The sequence below is a fragment of the Schistocerca gregaria genome, chromosome 9, assembly GCF_023897955.1.
Source record: "Schistocerca gregaria isolate iqSchGreg1 chromosome 9, iqSchGreg1.2, whole genome shotgun sequence".
In the NCBI taxonomy this organism is placed as follows: domain Eukaryota; kingdom Metazoa; phylum Arthropoda; class Insecta; order Orthoptera; family Acrididae; genus Schistocerca; species Schistocerca gregaria.
This window is the reverse complement of record NC_064928.1, coordinates 187,184,534-187,206,862: the sequence shown is the minus strand read 5'-3', so window position 1 is coordinate 187,206,862 and position 22,329 is coordinate 187,184,534. Positions and strand designations below refer to the sequence as shown.

At 38.6% G+C, this 22,329-nt stretch overlaps 1 protein-coding gene across 1 annotated transcript in view; it reads right to left on the bottom strand.

The window, feature by feature from the left end:
* Window positions 1–2,243: 2,243 nt before the first annotated feature.
* Window positions 2,244–22,329, bottom strand: part of LOC126291494 (uncharacterized) — a 43,417-nt gene continuing 23,331 nt past the window's right edge. Inside the window, exons 2-3 of the mRNA XM_049985002.1 lie at window positions 17,548–17,676; window positions 2,244–2,366 (exon numbers count right to left, since the gene is read on the bottom strand). Of these exons, the coding sequence (XP_049840959.1) occupies window positions 2,244–2,366; window positions 17,548–17,676 (252 nt within the window). The remainder of the gene's footprint in view (window positions 2,367–17,547; window positions 17,677–22,329) is intronic.

Here is a 22,329-nt window from a genome sequence, read left to right as displayed (position 1 = left end):
TTACTGAGACTCTTACCAAAGCACGATGATGTGTCTGCATTCATGTGCTGGCCCAATGTACGATAATGAATGGAAGATTAGTAATTTGATAAGAAACTAATCCAGCATTGAAAGCTCTGAGATGCCCATTTAGGTAAGTTTGAATTAGGGCCAAGTGTGGCCAACAACAGCTTATGATCTGTGACCATATTAAGTTTGTTGCCACAGGAAAATGTGGAACTTCTGGATACCAAAGATAATTGACAATGTATCCAGCAAAGCAGCGGTACATGGCCTGTTCCAGCAAAGGGTGGGTTGTAGATGTAAGTCTGCTTCCTCAATTACACAGATTTGATTAGGCACAACTTATTTATTAGGTTGGTGTACAAGTTTGTAGTTTTTTTTGTTTTGCATGTTGATATACCAACTGCTACAGCATTATTTATCTATTGTCATTCTTTATTTTTAGTTCACTGTTGTTATTTGAGTCATCACATATTGTAATTTTGTCATTTGGAGATAGTGAGTGGAGCTGTGGATGCTAGAAAATTGAGTGCTAAGTGGAGAAATCTAATCATTTCTGAGGTATTCTTCTGTTTGACTTCAGTAGAGGAGTGACAGGAGAGGAGGCAGCTAGAGAATTTGTGCCTTGTAGAGGGATAATGTCACTGGACAGAGAATAGCAGGAAATTGGTCTTCTCATTTTGAGGATGATTGTTCTGGCATTAGTGACTTTCCACGTTCAGGAAGACCTAGAGGGTTTGATGAAGATCATTTAAATACATTAATTTACAGTGATCCACATCAGTGTACTTGAGAACTGGCAGATATGGTGCATGTGATCCATCACATTTACTAAATGCCATGAACTTATGCATCAACTCAGTACAATTAAATCACAAAAAGTAATACTTCCTGAATCTTCTGGAAATATACAACACACAAGACTGGAGATAGGTACCTCATGATCAGTGCAATGCTCTGGATGTTTGTTGAATAAGTCACATATCTGTGCTGGAAAACACAGTTTGTTTTGATGAGGAAACATATAGATATGACCCATTCTCTAGGTGCACCAGTTCACTAAAAACTTAACAGTCAGTTGAACAGTTCAGCATTAGGTGGATAGGCAATTCTGTCCACTAGCCAAACACTGTTGGCACATAACAATGATGTCCAAATCACACTCAAGGAGACAATCGCACAGTGCCGGGACATCATCAATAGATACAGCAGAGAATTTGCTGTACGCATCATCTGGATGACAAGTGAGACTGTGACAGTCCATGACAGCTCTTAAATCTGCCACAGGTGCTTTGCCACATGACCTGAGGCCTACAGATGAATCCTTCTACACCACACGTAGTGAACTTGCCAGATGTATGCATATTGAAGATTCAGCAATACATCCGAGAGGATTACAAGACTCAGTTCACGAATCCACTCCCACAACAGTAAATCAAAAGTACTCAAAGATGGGCTATAAAAGCTTGAAATGTGTTGTACAATGTCAATAAAATGATTTGAGATGAATTACAAATTTGATTTTTTATATACTCCTATGGTTATGGTATATTTTGTTGTGCCTATCTGCAACTCAGCATTTGCACTATATGGTGAGTATTTTCAAAGTTTTGATAGTCAAAAAAATGAATGTGATTTTTTAATATTGGTAAAACCTTTCCAGTAGGGGAAAGAACCCAGAGAAAGCCTAAGTTCACTTTCTTCTGATATCAATTGAGTCCGCAAGCCTCCTCATAATGATCTGATTGAGCCACTATGAAAGAAGGCAAAAGTTTACAACCTGCAATAGGAGAATAGCCTCTTAGTAAAGTAAGCATATTCCTGTTTCACTTTCATATATTCTACTCTAATTGCTAGTTACATATTTTAAAAGTTAGTTGTCCCATTTAGAATAGATAATTTGGTTTCATTCATCAACTGATCTATAAAATACAGTAAATATATTAAACAAAAAAAATAATAATTAAACCAAGAGAATGTTACTTGCAGATGAAATGGCTTCAAAGTACAGAAGCATAATTTTCATTTCTTTTTAATGCTTGTGATATGTTATTTCTGTATCTTGGAACATAATGTTTTCAACTGGATTGAGGGTTCCATTTTAAGAACAATATTTCAATGAGTGGGCTAGTTGTCAAAGTAATGTACATTATAATAGAATCACCAACAAAGTTGGACACCCTAAAATAAACATTTCATCAACTAAACTGGTAAAACCTCATGAACTGTATTTTAGTGCTTCACATGGTGTACTGTGACACTGGAATTTTAAATGCACCTTGTACATTGCTTCCATTTTTTCTAGTTGATCTTCCAGCACTTCCTAGTTTCCCTGAGTGATTAACAGCACCAACAGACACAATCTGCAAAATAAAAACATTGAGTTAATGTATACTAAATAGAGTTGTACATAACACCAAGCAAAAACACACTACACTATTTTACTTAAAAACTACAGTTCCTTTGTAAAACTCTCTCTCTCTCTCTCTCTCTTATTAAGGAATGACAGAAAGGTTTTGAGATTTCATGAGAAATGGACTGGCTTACTTCAAATTCACATTGAATTGATACATTTGGTGGGGCAAGATGTGAATTCTGTATGAGACAGACTTTTTTCCTTGTGTGTGTGTGGGGGTGGGGGGGGGGGGGGGGGGGTCAGGGGGGTTACAGTTGCTGCCTTCCCCTGCCACTCACTGGATATGCCCTTGCCTAAGAATTTGATCATCTACTGCAACAGCTTCTGACAGTGTCTCTCACAGCAGGAGATGAAATTTTCAGGTTGGAATTATGCCTCAGACCATAGACTAAATCCTAAACACCAGAAGACTTGTTTCAAATTTTCACCAAGTAACAGTCACATTAAGCTTGTGGTCCTTGAGCTGACACAACAAAATTCTTGCACATATTTTACGTTCAAATATAACAAATCTCCTTGACGCAAAAAAAGCTTCTGTCCACAGATAAGCTCGAGTCTGGAAAGCATTGATTGCGATAAATTCAGCTTGCCTTTTCACACATGATTTCCTGCAAACTGTGGATAAAATGCAACAGGCAGAATCTGTATTTCTAGATTTCCAGAAAGTATTTCATGCAGAGCCACACTGCAGGCTGTTAATGAAGGTGCAAGTCTATACTTTAGGTTCCCAGGTATGAGTGGGGCTCAAGGATTTATTATGTAATAAAACTTAATACAATGTCCTGGACAGTGAGTATTCAGATGCAGGGACATTGGCAGGAGTTTCCCTGGGAAGTGCGATAAGACCATTCTAATTCTCTGTATACATAAAGGATCTAATGGATATGATGAACAGCAATCTGTGACTGTTTGCTGATGATGCTGTAATGTATGTGAAAGTGTCACATTTGTGTGACTGTAGGGGGGTACTGGCTGACTTTGACAGAATTTCTTTTTTGTGCTATGAAAGATAGCTTGCTATAAATGCGAGTAAATTTAAATTAATGGAGAGGAGTAGGAAAAAGAATCCTGTAATATTCAAATACAGTGTGAGTTGTGGGCTGCTTGATATTGTCATGTCTATTTCACATTTAGAAACATAAAAAGGGATGAGCATGTTTGGTCAGTTGTCAAGAAGTCAAAGGGCTGACTTCAGTTTATTGGGGGATTCTAGAAAAGTATATCTTAGCTCTAGAGGCGACTGCATGCTGAACCCTTGTGTGATCCATTCTTGAGTACTACTTGAGTGTTTGGGATCCCAACCAGGTTGGATTAAAAGAAGACATTGAAGCAATTCAGAGGTGTGCTGCTAGATTTGTTGCCAATAGGTTCAGTTACATGCTAGTAGTACAGAAGTGCCTCATGAATTCAAATGGAAATCCATGTAGAGAAGGTTTTTTCTTTTCACAAAACAGTATATTACAGAAGTGCTTCACGAATTCAAACAGAAATCCATTTAGTGAAGTATTGAGAAAGTTGGAGAACTGGCACTTGCGACAGACTGCAGAATGATAGTACTGCCACCAATGTACCTCTCATATATGGGATAACAATCTGGGGCTCATGTAGAGGCATGCAGACAGTTGTTCCTCCCTCACTCCATTTGCAACTGGGAAAGAGAATGACTAGCAATGGTCCAAGATACCATCTGCTATGTACAGGAGAATGTCTGTAGATGTAGACGAAGTACTGCCTGGCCATCATTACGTGGTGACTACCAACGTCCAAATGAATGGCATATGTGGTTCTTACATATTGGTGCTACCAGCTCTGAGCATTAGTGCCTGTTCCTTTGTCACAAAAGACAGCAGTCTCCCTCTGCACCTGCTTTGCTAACTTCATGTTTTTGGAGCTAGGCTTCTACAAAACATTCAGTTGCAGTCCACTGTCTTTATACTAGGTTTTACCAGCTATTTCAATTATTATGTGTGAGGTACAGCATCATATTCTGGGAAAACGTACACCAGGGAAAAACAGTTTTCGGGAAACAAAAATCTATAACAGTAGTAAAGAAACATGCAATAAGCAGAAAATCATGCAAACATTTTTTTTAAAGAACTGAAAATCTTACCCCTTCTCTGTATTACAATATTGCAAGTAGGAATACATGTTACAAGAATTTGAGAAAATAATTTGTTTCCAGTCAAAACAAAATTCTCCACAATTACAGTCTCACATCAAACTGTGAGATATTGCACCGCACTGCCAAAAAAGGCGTCCATTAGACAAGAACAAATCTGCATTACAGATTACCCAGACATGTAGAATGTCCACATCTATATCTATATACATACTCCACGAGCCACAATATGGTGCATGATGGTGTACCACTACTAGTCTTTTCCTTCCCTGTTCTACCGGCAAACAGAGCTAGGGGAAAAAAAAAACTGTCTAAAAGCCTCCATAGAAATACTGTTTTGTTGCATCTTATCTTTGTAGTCCTTATGGAAAATGGACGTTGAGGGCCGTAGAACCATTCAGCAGTTGGCCTCGAATGGCAGTTCTCTAAGTTTCCACAATACTATCTTGCAAAACGAAGTGTTGTGTTTCCTCCACGGATTCCTCATTTGAGTTCATGAAGCATCTCCATAATACTTGATTTATGATCAAACTTACCAGAAACAAATCTAGCAGTACACCGCTGAACTACTTCAATGTTTTCCTTTAATCCAACCTGGTGGGGATCCCAAACACCCCAGAAGCAGTACTCAAAAATGGGTCATGTTGTCTCATTTATGGATTGTCCGCCCCGGTAGCTGAGTGGTCAGTGCGACAGAATGTCAATCCTAAGGGGCCGGGTTCGATTCCCGGCTGGGTCAGAGATTTTGCTCTGCTCATGGACTGGGTGTTGTGTTGTCCTAATCATCATCATTTCATCCCCATAAATGTGCAAGTTGCCACAGTAGCGTCAAATCGAAAGACTTGCACCCGGCGAACGGTCTACCCGACGGGAGGCCCTAATCGCACAACATTTACATTTTTTACATTTATAGATTAGCTACATTTTCCCTAAGTTCTCACAATAAAATGAAACCAACTATTCACCTTATCTACTGCCAACATGACGTGCCCATTCCATTTCATATCAGTTTGCAATATTATATCTAAGTATTTAATCAAAGTGACTGTGTTAAGCAACACACTGCTAATGATTTATTGGAATGTTACTGGATTGTTTTTCCTACTTATCCACATTAGCTTACTTTTTCTACATTTAGAACAAGCTGCCATTCATCACACAAACTATAAATTCCATCTATGTCATCTTGTAGCCTACTACGGTTACTCATACCACACATTACCATACACCCAGCATCACAAGCAAACAACCATAAAGTGCTACTGGTGGACACATCAGATCATTTATTTACATAGAGGGTAACAGTAGTCTTATCACAATTCCATCGGACACTCCTGAGAATATCCTTTGTCTCTGATGAATGCTGCCATCGAGGACAATGTACTGGGTTCTACTATTTAAGAAGTCTTCAAGCCACTCCATATCTGGGAACCTAAATGTGTGCTCAAACCTTTACCAACTGTCTGCAGGGGGGCACTATGTCAAACACTTTCCAGAAATCTGGGAGTATGGAATCTGTCAGTTGCCCTCCACCCACAGTTTGTAGAATATTATGTTAAAAGTAGGCAAGCTGAGTTTTGCACAAGCAATGCTTTATAAATCTGTACTGATTTGTGAACAGAAGCTTTTCTGTCTCAAGGAAATTTATTATATTTGAACTCAGTATGCGTTCAAGAACTCTGCAGAAAACCAATGTTAAGGACATTGATCTGCAATTACGTGGATCTGTTTGTTTACCTTTCTTATGTGGATGTATCATCTGTAATTTTTTCCAATCCTTTGGGACTTTGTGCTGTGAAACCAAGTTGGGATTCCATCTGGACCTGGTGACTTATTTGTTTTCAACTCTTCCAGTTGTTTCTCTATGCCATGGATGTCTATTTCTGTGTACTCCATGTTGGAGTCTGTGTGACAGTCAAGTAGCACTATGTCAGCACAATCCTCCTGGTTGAATGATTTCTTAAACATGGAATTTAAAACTTCAGCTTTCCTTTTGCTGTCTCGTATTGGCACCCAGAATGGTCAAAAAGTGGTGGGGTAAGCCTTCAACTCGCTTAGTGATTTTTCATACAATGAGAATTTTTTTCGGTCCTCAGCAAGATCTTTGGTAAGATATGATGGTGGCAATTGTTGTATGCTTTGCACACAGAGCTTTGAGCTTCAATCTTTTTACAGCCTCACGAATTTCTACTTAATTTTGCCTGTTGTCATTTGCATGTTTACTTTTAAATCAAGAGTGCAGCAGCCTTCACTTCCTCAACATTTTCTGAATTTGATAGTTAAACCATGGTGGGTCTTTTCTGTCCTTAATCCTCTTACTTGGCACATACTTCTCCAGAGCACAATTTACAATACATTTTAACTTTATCCATAATTCCTCTGTGTCCATCATACTAGAACTAAATGATGTCAATTTCTTGTCTGAGTGGCATGCTAACAAGTGATCATCTCCTTTCTCTAGCTTACTCTCCCAGCCTTCTTGACAGATTTATTTACTTTAGAAATAATTTTCACTGTGATGATATTACAATCACTTATCCCTGCCTCTATTCTGACACATGAATAAGGTCAGGCCTGATTGTAGCTACAAGGTCTAAAATATTTACATTGCATGTGGACTGTCTAAATAGATGTCCACGGCAGTTTTTGGAAAACACGTTTGAAAGTACTTCAACTCTGTCTGTGCTATCTGCAGTGAATCCACAGATGTCTCAGTATATATTTGGTACCTTAACATCACCTCCAATTAATAGGTATGATGTGGGTGTTTCTGCACTACTCTACTTCCAGACTGCACATTTCGGAAATATTTGTGCCATCCCACCTACTGCAAAACTTATTTACTTAATCTCAGAGTACCTTGTGTATGAAAATGTGTAACTTATCCAATAAATTGTACACATAAGTTGTACATCTACATTGTATGTAAATTAATTATTACTCAAACTTGTAGCAACTAATTACATGGAAATTAGTTTGCTATAAAATTTATATGATGTATGCATACAAAAATTTTAAAAAATAAACAGTGTCACTGCTACAATATTATTAATCTTGTACAGGTGTCTTATTCATTACTGTAAACAACATTAAAGAGTTAACTAATAGGTATGTAACTTTAAGAACTCCAAGGTCATTGAAAGGCATCTGCAAGAGGCTCTACTATCAACTTTACTTGGTATTCTTATGCTTATTTTTGCTCAATAAACACATTATTGACCCTAATTGCAGTACCCTGCAGAATAATCTTGCAAGACAGCAAAGTCAGCTTGTAATACCCAAAGTTTTGTCAGACAAAAACTTACATTTGGCATAGAATTCAATAGCCCCATTTATGAGAGTAGGCATATGTGGAAAAGACAAAGACTTCATAAAGTTATGATATATTAATGTTGCAAAGATTCATCATTTCAGAAAATTTCGCAGCTGTAAAAAAAAAAAAAAAAAAAAAAAAAAAAAAAAAAAAAAAAAAAAAAAAAAAAAAAACTCGTAGGTGAGGCCTATTCATACTAATAGTAAAAAAAATGTATAGTGTACACAATTTTAGTGAATGATATAATTAATATGAAGTTCTTTGTTCTCTGTAATTCATGACCGAGTGGTTCTAAGTGCATCAGTCCGCGGCTGCTATGGTCACAGGTTCAAATCCTGCCTTGGGCATGGATGTGTGTAATGTCCTTAGGTTAGTTAGGTTTAAGTAGTTCTAAGTCTAGGGGACTGATGACCTCAGATGTTAAGTCCCATAGTGCTTAGAGCCATTTGAACCATTTTATAATTCATAAATGTTTTTGAATACTACATGAAGCTGTGCATCAGTGAAGAGATTTTTATGTGGTACTCATTATTATCTTTTTATATAGCCAATGAAATCTTTATTTTTAACCCTTTTAGTCCTGAATCTTTTCTGGAGGAAAGAAAATTTTTCTTTATGTGTAATGGTCTTAGGCGACTTTTTATTGATTTTAGATTCAATATTTATACACAACTACAGCCAGAGAGTCTGAAAGGGTTAAAATATGGCAAACTCCTAATTATTCCAGTACAGATTGTCTGGCTTGTGAATTTTTTGCACCTAGTTCATAAATTGAAAAAGAAATGAGAAAAAACAAGCCTGTAGTATACCATTATAATCAGAACAAATATTTTTGTTGATAGTGCAGACTTCTGGTTGTGAAGACACAAGTGACAAAAAATCTGTTAGTTGTTAAATGGCAATATCTATGAATAGGGATTTGCATCAGCTCTGACACACATATATAGTGAATAAAGTATGATTAGTAGAGGAAGAGAGTGAAGACAAGGTGACTGAGGAAATCATTATCACCCACAGAGAGGTGATAAAAGACATAGATGTGTTATTACAGTAGGCAGGATAAAATCTATTTGATTAGACCAGTGTTTTGACTTCCCAGAACACGAGGACTGTTGGGGAGCGCTAAAGCACTGACTGCACATCGACCAGTGCAGTGCCACAAAATGGCATCAAGAAGGCGCTGACCCATGAGCTAATGGAAAGAACAGGCAGCACCACACCTCCTGGAAGACAGTGTTCAGCACCCCATGTCAACGCTGACTTAACCAACCACAAATCGCAGGCCGGTCCTAGTTCAGTTGCAGACTTCAATGGCATCAATTGGAAGCTGATACTTAGTCTGCATTCTGTGAGTATTAATAATGGATAAATGTAACTGCTCATAGGAGGCACAAGAAATTAAGCTATGTTTCTTTCCTTTTTAAGAATAAAGAGTACTATTAATTTGAAAGTGTATGTACAGATCATTTTGGATTCTTGCCATCAGTCTCTGCTACTTCTCTCCTTCCTTGTTTGTGTTGGTGCTGACTCCCACAGTAGCCAACATAACAACTGTCATAAAAACAAGTGAATGTGAAACAGAAACAGAAAAAAAGGACAGTTATTTTTTAGATATGAACTGAAAACAAGTTACATGAAATATAGTGTGTTTTATGTATGATTTTGCTAATAATTCATCAATGTCTGGCATGCAACATGAAACAAAATGAACTGAATTTTTTTGATCAAGTAGGATTACAATGTATACAGTAAATGTATGAGTAATATATGACATGCCAAAACCAGAAAACATTCATTATCATTTATTTCCTAACAATTTTTTCTATACTCTCACATCACTGACTATAAAGATCAATATATACAAATTTAACCTGACAACTATTCTTTGACATTATAAAATTCCTTCTTCAGGGTAGGATATTGGGATCAATCCTGTTCCCGATGTGCAACTATGATTTTCCTATAGTCTTGGTCATGGAGTAAAAATTCTCTATGCTGATGACAGCAATACTAAAGCCCAGTGAGAAAACAAGAGAACTCCTTGCAGAGAAAGCAAATTAAACTCTCATCTCAAAGACATTTAAAATGGGCCAGTATGTAATATAATGACAATGAACATAACAAAAACAATTCACATGTATTTGAGTTTGAAGAAGGGAAATGTGATTTAAATTAAATATAGATAGTGCCTAGACAGGTTGTGTAACAATCACAGTATTTCTGGGAATGAATGCAGATTCTTAGTTGAAGTGGTGTGAGCACCCAAAGTTACTTGCAAACAAAATGCATCTGCATCTTATGCTACTACAGTCCTGGCATCAGTGTTGCAGTAATACATATCACTCCAAAGGAGTGATGTGCCTCCTTATGCCTTCTTATTGATGAATGATACTTGCAACTAAAAAGTTATAAAATGAGGTGTCAAATGTAAAAGTATAGGTGTTGTGTAGGGTTGTTGTTTTTATCTGCACGTGGTGAGCCATAATGAGGGTCAATGCATGTCTTTAATAAGGGATGGCAATCACAAAAACCTCATGAGAGGAAATACCTTCTCAGATGTAAAAATGAAAGTTCCACAGGTTGCCGGCATGCCTTCAAGATGCACTGAGTTCCAAAGGTTAAATATATGATGAATGAACATATACAAGATGCGTTTTTTAAGTAAGTACCATTTTGGAATTTAAAGAAAGATGTGCTAAGATATCTCAATAATTTTATTTTTACATGAAAGCCTGTACCTTAACCTATGCACTGACGCCATTACAGTATGATTCTTCCTTGTTTATGTTGTGTACTGAGTGTTTAAGATGCCTCCGATAATCGTGAGTCCCACCGACTGTGAAGTACAGGCTGTTATAAGATTTCTTAGTGCTAAAGGCCTACAAGTGATTGATATTCATCACGAGATCTGTGCAGTTTATGGAGAAAACATTATGAGTGATGGAATGGTAAAAAGTGGGTGAGAGCATTTAAAGATGGCTGCACAAATGTGCATGATGAACAATGGAGTGGGCGTTCTTTCGTCGTTAATGAAAGTTTGGTGAGAGAAAACAAGATGCTTTATGATTTCCTCCCTATGGGATGACTTTCCTAATGTTTCTCATAGTGTTTTGTAAGGGATTGTGACTGAGCACTTGAATTACTGAAAATTGTGTGCACGTTGGGTACCGAAAATGTTGATGGATGTGCACAAAACCAAACATTTAGACAGTGCATTGACTTTCCTTAAGTGGTACCACAATAACGGTGATGATTTCTTAAGCTAAATTGTTATGGACGATGAAACATGGGTGGCCTGCATCACACCAGAGTCAAAGCAACAGTCCATGGAATTTGAGCAAGGGCATCATTTTGCTGCAAGACAATGCCAGTCTGCATGTGGCGAGTCAGACCAAAGATCTCATCACATCTTTCTGATGGAAAACTCTAGATCATCCTCCGTACAGCCCCAATCTTGTGTCCAGTGACTACCATCTGTTCCTGCACTTGAAGAAACACCTGGGCAGTCAGCGTCATCAAGACGATGATGAAGTCAAAACAGTGGTTAACAAGTCATGCGGCAGACTTCTATGAGGAGGCTATTCAATAACTGGTGCAACGTTATGACAAGTGCCTCAGTATTGACAGAAATTATGTAGAAAAGTAGATTAACGTACAGGCTTTCATGTAAAAATAAAATTATTATCTTAGCACATCTTTTTTAAATTTCGCAACGGTACTTGCTTAAAAAACACACCTCATAGTTAAGGAAAACAAACCAAATGTTCTTTGAGATCCATCTTATGACTGATCATGTGCACTGATGGAAGGTGTTTGTGCAGTCTGGTTGATGGAAAGGGTCAAAAAAGTGCACAAAATGACCAGCAGATGGTGCTTCATATAATACAAAAGCAATAATTAACATAATAATTGATTACTAGCAAAGATAGTGTTATTTATAACAAATGCCCAACATGTCAGCCGTCATTCATCAACCATACCTGTAGTTGAGGGACAATGTTGCGAACAGTACTGTACAGCATATCAAGAGGTACACTGAGATATTGCCATTGGATGTAATCTTTAGTGTCCCAAATGAAGTGAGACTTCAGATAACCCCATAACCAATAACAACACAAACTGAGGTTTATGTACCTGGGAGGCCAAGCTCAGCACAGAACCCCCAACAAACAATGAGAACAAGAGGTATTTCACATGTGTAGCAATATGGGATATGGTGCTATCCTCCATAAAAGTTATAACTTCCCACAGATGTTTATCACCCAGGCAAGGAATGATACAATTCTGTAACATATTAGCATACTTCACACCCATCACACTGACAGTTTGGAAAGCAGCACCTTGGCTTTCCTCAATGAAAAAGGGTCCAATCATGTCTGGTATGGTAAATCTACACCATATACTAACTTTCTTGTCATGTAATGGGGTATCCATGAGAGTTCTAGGAATTTAGATAGGTGAAATTCTGCAATGTGGGTGCTGAGAGACACTCAGGCTGTGAAATGGGCTTTGTCGGTCCACAACATGTTAGACAACCAATCATTATCTTCCTGCATTTTTCGAAGTGCCTATATCACAAATACTTTGCCTATATCTCAAATGCTCTCCATGACACTAAATTTGTGACTAACTGTTTGTACTGACACTGGATTTAGCACAGATAGCAATGGAGTATACACGTTAATGCTCTCCAATCAGTAGTGTGTGACATGCTGGTGTGACTTCATGAGTGCTGATTTCACATGCAGAGAGGAAACTGCAAAGTCTCCGTTTCTTTCTGAACTATCTGAGCAGCAGTAGTACTTGCGTCTGGTCACCCTCTATGATGTTGATAACCCAAACAACGGATGACTTCAAACTTTGTCATTATTTTCTTCACACTGACACTTGTACAGGACTTTACCCATCCGAATACCCTTCTTATGGTAATAGGATTATGAAACAGCAGTAGACAATTCTCCATTCTGATAGTAAAGCTCACTAACAGTGCTTTGTTTGGTAAAGTCAACATGTCATGACTAATCGCACGTCTTACTCCCTCTCTCACCACAGCTCATTTTATACAAGATTGTCATGCAGCCTCACCAACGTATTGCTGTCCACTGCCATTCATTTCCCAGTTTTTGCACTCATTTGTGGTTTCAATGAAACCTCTTGTCGTTTCAGGATGTGAGATTAAGTTTTACCCCTCTATCTATATTATTCCATGAATTAATGCATTTCCAAATGTTAATGGACTTTTGAGTGACACTGCATATTTAAAAAGTCAACATATGTGTTATGAAGATTAAAATATAGCGTAGCTTTTCTTATTTACATGCTATATTCAATGAAGAAGAAGTTTGGTTAACCTTAACCAATTGGCTCGTTCTAGGTTCTTTCATGCTAAGAAGATTCCTATAGCCCTATGCTGCCAAGTCAAGAGAGAACTGGACGGGCTCACCTCTCTTGGGGTTACGATTCTCATTTGCTGTAGTGAATTGCCCACACTTCCTCTCATTGTAACTTTGCTATGATTTTAAAGTCACAGTGAATCCACTGCCACATCTGGATGAACTGTTCACACACTTAGCAGGGGCTCGATTTTTCTTTCAACTTGATTTTTCTGAAGTATATCACCACTTACCCTGGATGAGGAGTCAAGGCATATCAAGGTTCTTAACATGCTTTTTGGTCTTTATCAGTACCTTGGTCGATGTTTGGGATGGCCAGTAGCACTACAATTTTTCAACGCTATGTAGAACAGGTCATTTCCACTATTCCACATTGTTTCTACTACCTGGATGGCATCATCATTACAGGACATTCACCAAGTGACCATCTGCAGAATCTCTGAGCTCTATTTCGAAAACACTGGTCCAACAGTCTATGACACAGTCTGCAGAGGTCCACACTTTTACCAACTATCTCTTTGCAGGGTGTCCAATACATGGATCAGTCTTATCAGGAACATTGCAGACCTGCCACGTGACTCATTATTGCAAGAACTGCAGATTTTCCTGGGTAAAATTGCCTATTACCACCAGTTCATTCACTGGGTGTCTACCCCCTCTACCTCCTTCTCTACAAGGATGCTTCCTTTATCTGGTCTCCGGTGCATGACCGGGCCTTCACTGTGCTGCAGAAAGGTCTTAGGTTGGCACAATGTCGAGCTACTTTTGGTTTTGATCCTGACAAACCATTGGTTTTGGCTGTGGATGCCTCAAAGAATAGCATGGCAGCAGTCCATGCTCATCAGAATGTAGGCAGCTCAGAGCAGCCACTAATGTTTGCATCCAAAACTCTCAGTCCAGCACGTGTCTACTACTTTCAAGTCGAAAAGGAGGCTCTGACCACCATGTATGCAGTCACCAAATTCCATGTCTTCTTGTATGGCACCAAATTCCAACTAATTGTGGACCACAAGCCATTAGTTTCACTATTTAGTCCATCCATCCAGCTCCTGTCCAAAGTGGCTCATAGGTTGCAGTGGTGGGCCCTTTTCCTCTCCAAATACAACTATACTGTTCATTCCTGCCCCAGTGGACACCATGTCAGCACGGATACCTTAAGGGAAGTAGGATATCAAATGGGCTGATGTGGGGCAGGACATTTTAATTTCAACTGTCTATACTTTTACAAATAAATTCATTAAACTTTGTCATCATGACCAGGAAGGGTAAAGAATTCACACTCATAGCATTGGAAGTTCAAATACATAATACAATAATTTTTTTACTTGTGAACTTTCATTATTTTTTCTCTTACTATTGGCTGCATTTGTTGCTTTCTGTACACTTTTATTCAGACGTAAGAGGGATTCTTCGATGAATTTTGCACAGCATACAAACCATACTTACAGGTGTATGAAACTCTAGAATTTATTTAATTTATGAAAAAATTAATGAGAAATTACATTTTAAATTTCATATTTAGAAAAAATTCATATGTTGTAGTTAATTATCTCAATTTTTAGCACAGTTTGTAATAGATTTGGAAAATTCTAGAGTTTCATACACCTGTAATAAAATATGGTTTGTACACTGTGCAAAATTCATCAGAGAATCTCTCTTACTTATGAAGAACAGTGTACCTATAGCAACAAATGCAAAAAAATGATGAAATTTCTCACAAAAAATATTTTCATATGTTTTTGAACATCCACTGCTATAAGTGTGAATCCTGAATCCTTCCTGGTCATGCTGACAAAGTTTTATGAATTTATTTGTGCAAGTATAGAGAGTGTAAATTAAAATGTCCTGTGGTGCCTCTCCTGCTCTACGTCAACCTATTTGATGTCCTACCCCCCTTAACCTGAATGCCCATTTGCACAGACTCTCCTTTGATCAAGAGGAGCTCCTGTGTAAATAAGCAAATTACTCCTGCCAAGCAGTACCATGGGTTTCTGATCACTAGTACCTGAATCACCAAGGCAACAATGCCTGACCCCACCCTCCAGCAGGTAGTCCATCTCGAGCAGGAGGATTGGTCTTCTTGTCCTCCAGAACATGTTCCCAATCCACCTCATACTTTGTCTTGCACCATTGTCTCTCAGTCTCAGACAGAGTCCTCCTCCTCTCCACAGACGATGCAACTCCTAGGGTGGTTACTCCTGGGAGTTTGTGGCGGAAAGCCTTACAGCCATTATATGGGGTCATTGGGGTGTTTCCTACACCAAAGCCTTGGCTCCCGGATGCTGCATGCCCTATGCATGTTAGACAACAGGTGGCTCCCAAGGCTTCATTCTCCCCATGGCCTCCAGCAACCCAGCCCTGAAAATGCATCCATGTGGATTTTGCAGGTCAGTTTCGGAATGTGTTATGGTTGATTGTCAGTGACGTGTTTTTGGATTTTCCATACATTGCCTGATGCTCCTTGGTCACTACTGAAGTGACTATTCAGGCGCTCTCAAAATCCTTTTCTGTGGCATGTCTCCAGGTCTCTCTCTTTTCTGACAATGGATCTCATTTTCTGCCTCAGGAATTTCATGATGTCTGTGAGCAGTCAGGCATTTGCCACATTCACTACCCTCCTTTTCAACCCCAATCTAATTGGCAAGCCTAGTGCAAGGTTCATACGTTTAAGACCAACATGACAAAATATCTGCAGGATTTCCTTTGTGAGGAAGTGTTACATTCTTTTCTGATGGCCTACTGGATGACTCTATTGGTAATCGCAGCCCTGCCAAACTTCTCTACAGGTGCCAGCCTAGGATGCTGCTCCACCCCCTCCATCTTGGATCTTGACCACCATTATGTTCAGCTGTACTGATTTTTCTGCATCAGGATGGCAGTCTGGGATGTGTGGTTTTTGTCGGTGCCCCTGCTGGTTACTGGCATTTAGTGCGCATCAGAATGGCTGCTGTGTCTGCACCCTCCAGACTGGAGACAGGGAGGTCCACTGCCATCAAAATCAGCTCTGTGTCTTGTTGGGCACCCACCCCCTGTCCTGACTGCACCACTACCTTCACCAATGCCTCAGTTGCTGGGTGCCACGTAGTTGTCAGTGTTCCAGCATTCTCTTCCACCTACTTCAGCACCTCCGCATGATGAGGTTACAAATCTACAGCCTCTGACAGCAACTCTGTGGGCCCACCTTTGGCTCCTATCACCAGTCCTGTTGTCTTGTGCTCTGACAGGGGATGCCAGGGCACTCCTCATGCCAACCACTCTTTCTACAAGCAACCATCCACACCTTGCCTGAGGAATCAGGGATGCTCCATGGCCAAGGGGGTAATGGTGTAATGACCTGCATAGATTCCATAACTGAGATCTAGGTGCACAGCTGTAAGGCGGCAGATGCTACAACCATCTCAGGCTACCACTCATGGGCGTGTGCACAACCTCTCCTCCATGCACTATAACAGCCAGGTGACATCTTGTAGAGCTGGGCCCAACCACCCCACCCTCAGTTGTATGTAGACATTCTGACTAGGATCGTCAGACTAGTAGTGTAGCTACTCTCTGGCAAGTGTTGTCCTGTAACAAGTTACTTCTAGACATAATAAAGTGTTTTTTCCATCACTGCCTCTGTGTTCTTGTGTTTAGAATACTATATGGAGAGAAGCTAACTCAGTTTTCCAAGCCACCAAATGAAAAGTTTCTGTGCACAGAACAGAAATCCAAAATTATCGTGACAGTCCTGATGTCACCTGCTAGTGTGTGTAGAGTTCCATTATGAAATGAAGTGTGTGTTGTGTGTTCAGATATTGGAGTGAGAAATGAATGAACAGTGTAGCATCTTACATTATTAAATAACCTCTTCACAAACCAGTGCTGTACACTAGGGCAAACCACATGAGGTAGCACTGATTTCAATATAGTGGCCTCGTATTTGGGAGGATAGACATTTCAGTCTTCATCTAGCCAACCCGATTTAGATTTTTTGAGATTTCCCTAAATTACTTCAGGCAAATGGTGAGATGTTTCCTTCTGTATGGCAATGGCTGACAACCTGTCCCATCGCTTTCCAGCCAGACCTGTAATTATGAAAATTCTCTATCTGTGAATTATATTGTTTTTTGTTGTTCTCAAATTGTAATACCACAACTTGACTAATATCCTTACAGAAGTGATCCAGGGGTGAATAAAACTACTACTAATACAGTGTTCCATGATTTTATTTAATTACATGAGCATTACTATTCTTCCTTGTTGATTCCATTCAAAAACCAGTATTGAAACGATTGAGAAAGCAAATGAAGTGTAATTTACAGACCTGATCATCTGCCAGAAGCCAGGGCCGTAGGGTTCCATTTCCAGGTTTCATAAGTTTCTCTGATTGTTCAGGCACAATGAAGAATGGCCATTCTTGGCCTATGTGTGCGGTCAGGTTTGAATCAACATTCTGCTGAAAATAAATGTTTCATATTATTATTGATTTTTGGTTTGTTATTATTATAAATCTCTTTGAGATCTGTATACTGGAAATCACTTCTACACTCGAGTTCAACTTTCTCACTCTTGTATGAATTTTGGGTTATAATATTTTACTACTCATTTCTTTTGATTCATTTACACAACACGCTGCATTAATCCTTCATGAAGGAGAGCCTTCATTGTATTGTACTACATTTTATTCATTTCATAACATAAATTTTATAGGCCATCTGATTGCATTGCACAGGAGACATGTCAATTTCTGTCTTATGAGTTGTGTTTCTTAGGCAAGTACAGTTTTGAAATAAAAACAAAACAAGTAGAATTTTCTTAGCAATTTTATTCGTACACAAAAGCTTATACTTTAAGCTACTTCTCTACAGGGTTCCCACCAATACTCAGCATGTTTACATTTGTCTGTGGGTATTTGAAATGCCTCCTCCAACTGAGAATCCTGCCGACTGTGAAATACATGGTGTAATCCGTTTTATTAGTGCTGCAGGCATGATAGTAATTGAAATCCATTATCAGGCCAATGAAGTGTGTGGAGGAAACATTATGAGCTGTGGGATGATATGAAAATGTGCATGATGAGCAACTAAGTGGGTGACCTACAGTCATTATTGATGATTTGGTGCAGAAATTAAGAGGTAAATCATTTATGTAAAGCAGAAACAGATTGAATCTAAGCTTGTGAACTTGTACTCCACTGAGATATATATTTTAAGGTACTGGATGTTATGATTACCCTTTGCTTCCTGTCTGTCAGCACTTTGTCTGATAACTTAGCTGTCTAGTTCATGAAGCAGCACAGTCTTTTAAGGTATTGGATGTTATGATTACCCTTTGCTTTCTGTCTGTCAGCTAAGACCTGAGCTACTCCCAAGCACTTTGTCTGATGACTCAGCTGTCTAGTTCATGAAGCAGCACAGTATGGTTCATTGAATAGAATGCTTTTTTGAGGTCGCTGAAGATACGGACCACTCTATTTCTTTCAGTATCTGGAATTTTCCAAGTTACACATTAACAATCTGAAGCAGCTACTGCAGACTACTTCCATAAGGTTCACCAACAACCACTTTGTCACTATACTTTACAATCTGTTGATGCATAACTTGAGTCGTTTATATCCCTGAAGACTCAGCTTTGCGTGGAATTTACATGATGTGTGAATGAATGAATTCAGCTAGTGCTAATGTGCTCACAGAATTAACTGCATAGAAAACTTGTTTTATGTGTTATTGATCAAAATGTTCATACATTTGTAGAAAAACAACTTGCAGTGCTCGCCTGCTTAATTATTTTGTTGATTGTCCTTGGTGCTGACGTACCATGTTGCTGTACTGGCAAAAATGGCTGGGTGGAAGTTCAACACTGAGTACTTTAAATGATGTAGCTGCAGGTGCACATTTGCGTTTCACAGTTCTTTACTGTCACTGTTCACGACCCCCCTCCTCCCAATAGTACACAGTTATATCTAGTCAAGTTGTGCCACAAACTTCTCTTCTCCCCAATCCTATTCAATACCTCCTCATTAGTTACGTGATCTATCCACCTTATCTTCAATATTCTTCTGTAGCACCACATTTCGAAAGCTTCTATTCTCTTCTTGTCCAAACTAGTAATCGTCCATGTTTCACTTCCATACATGGCTACACTCCAAACAAATACTTTCAGAAACGACTTCCTGATACATAAATCTATATTCGATGTTAACAAATTTCTCTTCTTCAGAAATGCTTTCCTTGCCATTGCCAGTCTACATTTTATATCCTCTCTACTTCGACCATCATTAGTTATTTTACTTCCTAAATAGCAAAACTCCTTTACTACTTGAAGTGTCTCATTTCCTAATCTAATTCCCTCAGCATCACCCGATTTAATTTGACTACATTCCATTATCCTCGTTTTGCTTTTGTTAATGTTCATCTTATATCCTCCTTTCAAGACACTGTCCATTCCATTCAACTGCTCTTCCAAGTCCTTTGCCGTCTCTGACAGAATTACAATGTCATCGACGAACCTCAAAGTTTTTACTTCGTCTCCATGAATTTTAATACCTACTCCAAATTTTTCTTTTGTTTGCTTTACTGCTTGCTCAATAAACAGATTGAATAACATCGGTGAGAGACTACAACCCTGTCTCACTCCTTTCCCAACCACTGCTTCCCTTTCATGCCCCTCGACTCTTATTACTGCCATCTGGTTTCTGTACAAATTATAAATAGGGGTAAGATAGATACTGCCTACAGGAAAATTAAAGAGACCTTTGGAGAGAAGAGAACCATGTGTATGAATATCAAGAGCTCAGATGGCAGCCCAGTTCTAAGCAAAGGAGGGAAGGCAGAAAGGTGGAAGGAGTATATAGAAGGTTTATACAAGGGCGATGTACTTGAGGACAATATTATGGAAATAGAAGAGGATGTAGATGAAGACGAAATGGGAGATACGATACTGCGTGAAGAGTTTGACAGAGCACTGAAAGACCTGAGTCGAAACAAGGCCCCCGGAGTAGACAACATTCCATTAGAACTACTGACGGCCTTGGGAGAGCCAGTCATGACAAAACTCTACCAGCTGGTGAGCAAGATGTATGAGACAGGCGAAATACCCTCAGACTTCAAGAAGAATATAATAATTCCAATCCCAAAGAAAGCAGGTGCTGACAGATGTGAAAATTACCGAACTATCAGTTTAATAAGCCACGGCTGCAAAATACTAACGCGAATTCTTTACAGACGAATGGAAAAACTGGTAGATGCAGACCTCGGGGAGGATCAGTTTGGATTCCGTCGAAATGTTGGAACACGTGAGGCAATACTGACCTTACGACTTATCTTAGAAGAAAGATTAAGAAAAGGCAAACCTACGTTTCTAGCATTTGTAGACTTAGAGAAAGCTTTTGACAATGTTGAACATCTATGAGCAGTAAAAACCTACCACATAGTTCACAGTTTGTGAAGAATAAAAAGATACGTTTGGAACAGACACTGCCATTCTTTTAACATGTGGCCTAATTGTGTTACACTTATTTCACAGTTACATTGATGCATTGTTGCTGATCTAGCCATTATGGGTTTCACCTCTGAAGCTCGGCAGTGGACTGACTGTCTCGGGATCAAAAATCGGGCCCTTATATACATCCTCACAATCATAGGTGCTGAAACTACACATTGTTCAATATTTAATTTACATAAATTACAACTAAAAATTACTTCATTCAATTAACTGAATACATAGAAAACTTCCTTCTTTCTTCTACTACATGGGTTAAGCTGTATTATTTGTTTAAATGATGGAATTAACAAATTTCATTATGCAAACAATACTTTTGACAAAACTGTTATTTACTTTAGAATTAATTAAGGGCTGACTTTGCAAATAGATCCTTTAAGAATACTATTAATTGTTACCTCAAATGCCTATAATCAGTACTGAATTTATATTTGTTTAAAAGTGAAAAATAAAATTTAAGTTACAAAACAATTACTAATTTCATCCTATAACAAAAGACACTAACTAAAGATTAAGCTACTAACAGCCATATACTAAAAACGAGGAGACAGGAGCTTTTCTCAATGGTACCATTTTCATACTAATTTACTTGATTAAACTGAAACGGCGATAAACATGAATAGTATTTTAGATCTACATCTACATACATACTCTGCAAGCCATTGTATGGTGCATAGCAAAGGGTACATTGTGCCACTATTAGTCCTTTACTCTTCCACTCGCAAACAGAGAAAGGGAAAAATGTCTGATTATATGCTTCCATAAAAGCCCTAATTTCTCTCATCTTTGTTACCCTTTCATGAAATGTACATTGGTTCAAGTAATATCATTCTACAGTCATTTTCAAATGCCATGTCTCTAAATTAATTAGAGGTTCTTTAGAAAAGAAGAACAATATCTTCCTTCCATCGATTCCCATTTGAGTTCACAGAGCATTTCCGCAATGGTTGTGTGCTGACTGAACATATCAGTAACAGATTTAGCAGCACAATTCTGAAGTTCTTAGAATTCTTCCTTTGATTAGACTTCCTGGGGATCCCAAATACTCAAACAGCACTAAAGAATTGGTTGCACTAGCATTGTATACATCATCTCCTTTACAGGTGAGCTTCAATTTCCCAAAACTCTCCCAATAAAACAAAGCTGTGCATTTGCCTTCCATATTGCCAACCTGATGTGCTTATTCCATTTCATATTGTCCTGCAATGTTAGGCCTAGATATTTAATCAATGTGACTGTGTCAGCAGCACACCAATGTTGTATTTGAATGTTACAGCATCTGCATTAACTTACATTTTCCTTCATTTGGAACAAGCTGCCATTCATTACACCTATTATAAATTCTGTCTAAGTCATCTTGTATACTACTACAGTAACTCAATCATGACACCTTATTGTACACCATGGCATCATCAGCAAACAGCTATAAATTGCTGCTCACCTTGTCTGTGACAATATTTAGGTATGTAGAGAATAAAAAACTGTCCTATCCCTCTTCCCTGAGCAAGTCTTTATGATACACTTCTTGCTGTAAATGACAATATACTGTTTTCTGTTACTTAAGAGATGTCTGGGTGAGTCACATACCTGGGAATCTTAACTGTAT